At 43.5% G+C, this 5,149-nt stretch overlaps 1 protein-coding gene across 1 annotated transcript; it reads left to right on the top strand.

Moving 5' to 3' along the window:
- Positions 1-45: 45 nt before the first annotated feature.
- On the top strand, positions 46-1,671 carry LOC131214347 (uncharacterized). Its single transcript, XM_058208728.1, has one exon. The coding sequence runs from the start codon at positions 46-48 to the stop codon at positions 1,669-1,671; it is 1,626 nt and encodes a 541-aa protein (XP_058064711.1).
- The last annotated feature ends 3,478 nt before the right edge of the window (positions 1,672-5,149 follow it).

The raw sequence follows: 5,149 nt of genomic DNA, 5'->3' as shown, positions 1-5,149 counted from the left end.
AAGGCTGTTTGCAGTGCAGAAGGATTACAAATGTCCGCTGTGGGTATGGATTGCGACAAATATCGTTCAACGCCAAAACATTCGCAATGTAGCGCTGTCTGCGAGAAAAGTTTTGCTGATGGTCGAAAATCATTTTTATCGCCAGAAATTCACCAGATCCGCTCGCCGTTCAGCTCACCAAAGGCGAATAGCCATGCTCGCGGATACGAAATTACTGAGAAAAATAGCTTGTTTCCGCCGATATCTCGTTCGTCATCTCAATGCTCTGGAAGCACTGAGTGGACGCATCGTGGCGATGGATCGCTTCCACTTAAAGCCACCCACAGCGAACTGTCTTGGGGCAGCACCAGACTCAGACGAAGTGAAAAACGAACACTGCAGATCAAAAATACCTCAGATCGAAAAATACTATTGAGGGCAATTATTACAGGGCCTGGCTTTCAGCTATACAGTGTCGAGCACCAGAGGGCCCCTGAAGTGCTAACTCTTCAAAGCCAAGAGTGTCGTACGATAACCGTTGACTTTTGTCCGACTATTATTGGGCCGGCGGTAGGTGTACTTTCGTTTCATCCGCCTAATGATTTGCATGCCCAACGGATAGTTAGCCTTTACGGTTACGGTGGAGAAGCATCAGTTAAAATCGAAGGCATTCAGAAGGGACCAGGTGGTCCGTACCTCGAGCTCGGCAACGCCTGCCACCTAGGACGACCACTCGAGAAATCATTTTCACTCTACAACAAGGGCAATCTTCCAGCTTTTGCCAGAATTGATATCGATCGGAAAAGTCTTGATCAGGCGCTGCTAGCTTCAGTCGTCTACGTCCATCCGCGGCGAACAGTCATCTCCCCAAATAGTTATGCTCACATTAAGGTGGTTTTCAAACCGGGTCGTCAGGAGATTTCAAAAATACTTCAGAAACAAGTGGAGGTGCTGTCTGTCACAAACTTACACATACTGTGGGGAGATGAACCCACACGGCATCGAATTCGGCGCAACATAGCGATGGTTAAATCTAAAGAGGTGAATGATCCTAAGCTAGAGGCTATGACACATATTTGTAATCCGTTCGGTGAGGAAGAAGAGTTGGCTGGTTTGGATCTTTTTGCGGAACATCTGTTCGATACGATCCATGAACTGTTTCTTACGTTTCGCGAGTACGAATTGGTGTTGACTATTGATCGTTCCCTGGATGATACAATGCTTGATTTGTCTATGGCAGATGAAGAATTCGGTGCGTTGTTTAAGACGATGTACGCAACTGCGGAAGGTAACCCATCGGCTCGCTTGCCAGTATCAAACAATTGCCAGCTTTCGCCGCCTGGCGAATCTGGAACACAGGCGCTTGGTATACTGAAGCGTGAAAGTGGAGAATCGTGGTCAGTCCGACCGACAGCACTCGAGTTTCAGGCATCGGTAGAACGAATGAAGCAGTTCGTGATCAAGAGTAATTTCTACACATCGCAGTACTTTGAGCTGAACTGCAATTATAGGCAGCTTTTTCGATTGTCTCCATCAGAAGGACATATTCGTCCCGGTCAGGAAGTTGTTGTAACCGCATCTCTCCAGCACGTTAATTCTACCGGTCTGCAACAACAAAATATTTTTTTTGTAGTTTATATTGAGAATGAAAAGATCAGCGTTCCGGTGTCGATTTACAATGGTAAAATTTGAATGGACAATCTGTTTAGTTGCCCGTTTCCATTGTGCTGAATGATAAATTAGGATATTATTTATATGAGTACTTTCAGGTTGCATTACATGTACATTTAGTCCACTTTTTGGTTTTTTCTTTAATAAAAAGGATTTTTACGCATATCTAGTATTTTTTGTCACATTCAATTGGCCATTATCAATTTCTACGACAACATATTAATAAGTTAAAGCTATGTTTATAAACTAGTTTACAAACAAGCTGCTCCTGGCGTGCGTCGCCATGGCCGAATACTAAATTCAGATCGCTACTGTCTACAATTGTTTTGAAGCGTTTGACCAGAAACGACAAGAATTGGCCAACACAAGAGGTCTTGTGTTCCATCATGACAACGCAAGGCAACACATGTGTATAAAGACTCGGCAAAAACTCCGGGAGCTTAGTTAGGATGTTTTAATGCATAAACCGTATAGTCCGGACCAAGCGATCACCTTTCTCGCGCATTGCAAAACAAGAAAGATCAACAGAGATTGAGATCAAGAAAGGACTGTGAAAATAGATTGCTCAAGCCTTTGCCAATAACGACCAAGACTTCTACAAGAGGCATTAAGCCCGGTCCACACGCTACGATAACGATGCGATATCGGCGTAAGTGACGTCTCCGTCTCCGGAGACGTCATTAATGTCACTGACGCAGATCTACAAATCTGAACAAACGAGCTAAGATACCAAACTCTAACGGAACACGAAGAAACGGAACCAGGACTTTCTTGGCAAACGAAATAAAAATAGCAACACTTTGAGAAAGTTTCCGTTAGAAACATTTATTTGAAGACAATGAAGCGTTACGCCTGCCGTAGCTTCCTAGGAGGACGGGGTGTGCGCGCCTCGTCTTTCAACCGTTGCTGCAGTTTACTTTCTAACTGTTTTTTTCTCATTGGCCCGCAAAAATTGTTAACAACACTGTAAATGACTTGAACTGCGTGTTTATATGGTTTCAGCACTGGAGGTCTTAGTGGTGGTTTTGGTTGTCCCCAGGAACATTGGCTAAAAAATGTGTTGCTGAACAAACTTCTCAATATAGTGGTCATCTTTGCTAAAGATGAGCCATCGCCAGTCCTACGGATACTTTGTTCTTCAATCCGCGACGCTGCTTCCAGGACCTTCAGCTGATCCTCGCAGGTGATCGGTAACTGGAGTGGTCAGCTTCGTCCTCTTGCATAGACTCTTCCAGCTCCAGTTCCCGTCAGCGTCGTTATACTCTTTCAGTACGAACTCCACGTCAGCTTCGTTATAACCTTCGGCTCCGTCCTCGAACTGTTGTAAAGACATTTCGGGCTCCTGTGCTTGAGCCTCAAAGAAAGGCTGCAAGGATTCTAGCCCCTCTACCCGGCCTTGGATTTGGCAGGAAATGCCTACCGACGGATTCGAAGTAGCGCAGTGTTCATTTGTCTTCGCTGTTTTCTCCACATTCGTTTACAATCCGGTTCCGGAATCTTTGTTTCATGTGCAACTTCGTTCCATGCTACATTTCTTAGCGCCTTTAGTTGACATAGCTGACATGTGTCGTCCCAGAGGCATTCGTGCCTTGCCACGGCTTCGGCCACTTTTTTTGTCGTCATTCCAGTCTCTCATGCTGCGAGTGAATGAAGACAATTAAGAGAAAAAATTTATTTTGGCTAAGAATTAGTCATTACTATTATAACCAGAGTCATCGACGGATTGCAGTGTTAGGATTAAAAAAAAAAGTCTTGTCACAAGAGTCGAACGTGCGAATTTCTTCTCGGCTTTGGAACGAAAGAAATATAACTTGCATATTTGAAGTAAATTTTGAAAGAAATTCGATTGAACCAAATCAATGGCTGCATCGTACCTGCTTCCTTCACAAATAACGACCAATCCATTGACACTTTTCACTGCTAAAAATTCATTCGTGAGATCTGGAGAACATCTACAAGTCTGCGGCCGCAACCAGAAGTGGTGCGAAGTGTCCTGGCCACGACGCAGAATAGCACGGCACCGGGCCGCTTCAGTGATCGCAAAGTTCAATCACTATTTGCCTACCGTGTCCCCCACGAAGAGAAAGCAATGTTTTTCAGCACCGTTCGCCTACAATAAAACACTTATTCGGCGGAATTCAAGCCTCTTCGTTATAATGTAATTATAATAATACGTACCCGAAATGCTTTTCCGTGAAATGTCGTGAAAATCGTGCTTTTCGAAGGAATTTCGTGCGCTAAGTCGCTTTCGAGCTAAATCAGAGCCACAGAACAAGAATAATCATGTTCACTTTTTTCACCAAATTGCTGTTACTTCATTGTGTATATCACGTAGAATTGTTTTCTGGCGGTAGACTAATAGAAGGTTTTTTCTAAATTGTAAGTTAGACAGAGAAGGCGATAAAACAACAAAGAAATCATTTGTTAATGATTTAAAGAATTATAGAAACAATGATTATGTGATTATATAACATCTGCGCAACTAATTACCCGTGGCGAATTGGGGAAGAATCGAACCCGTAGTACCGTCCCCCTATTTTCCTATGCACCTTGCAATTTAACAACAGTCGCGAAAAATTCTTCCAAGAAGTAAGTGGAAAAATCTGTGAAAATCTGTGAATCTGTGAAATTTGCTAATTTGCTAATCGTGTGAGTTACTGAAAAGAACAAGGTAAATGAATTTGCGATACTTGTGAGGTTTATGGTATGAAGAAAGGTTTATTTGGAAGCCGATTATCGTGTTGGACTGAAAGTGCTGTTTTGTTGGTTATGTTTGCTGTGTGGTTATGTTGAATGTGAGGTGGTGATTTTTGGACCACATCGAAATGTTTGTCGTAACAGGAAAGGTCTGATAGTGGCTAGGACTGAAAAATCGCGAATCGGCGCTGTCTGTGTCTTGTTTTGCAATGTTTACTATTTGTCGCTCCGTTTGCTCGCTAGCATAAGGCATTCGGAATTCTACCTGGGTTTCCTAGAATCTCCCTGGATGGGAAAAATTAGTCAAAAATTGCCTGTAGCACCATGATACAGAATTCTATATTTCATTATATTTTCATTGGTCTGAAGTGGCGGCGGAATATTACAGCGACGTCGATGTTGATGTTGATCTACAGAAAGATCGTGATTCCTTAAATACGGTCCCAGAAGGAAGGCGTCGTGAAATCGAGGAAGCTGTACGAAGGATGGCGCTAGTCTTGAAAGAGTTTGTTCCAGAATGCATACAGCGCCGCATGCTGCAACAATTGTTTCGCGCAGTTTCAGTTGTTGTCCCCGAGATGCCGAAAGCTGCGTGGACCGTGTTGGAGACAAGTGGGCCAATAACAGTTGAACGCCGAGAGGACGGCTGCTACTGGAACGGTGACCTAGGTAAGTAGATAAGTAGAGGGACACATTGGAATATTTCGTTACATTTTACACATTACAGAAACGGAGATCACTGTACATTTTTTAAACACGGACGCACGGACAGACGCATATGACATACACATGGCACTTTTTT

This window comes from Anopheles bellator, unplaced genomic scaffold, assembly GCF_943735745.2.
Source record: "Anopheles bellator unplaced genomic scaffold, idAnoBellAS_SP24_06.2 scaffold00653_ctg1, whole genome shotgun sequence".
Classification (NCBI taxonomy): domain Eukaryota; kingdom Metazoa; phylum Arthropoda; class Insecta; order Diptera; family Culicidae; genus Anopheles; species Anopheles bellator.
Note: the sequence above shows the minus strand (reverse complement) of the source record. Positions and strands in the feature narration are given on the sequence as shown.

Excerpts from the sequence above, each read along its gene's own strand:
- LOC131214347 (XM_058208728.1), top strand. The coding sequence starts at position 46 with ATGGATTGCGACAAATATCGTTCAACGCCAAAACATTCGCAATGTAGC.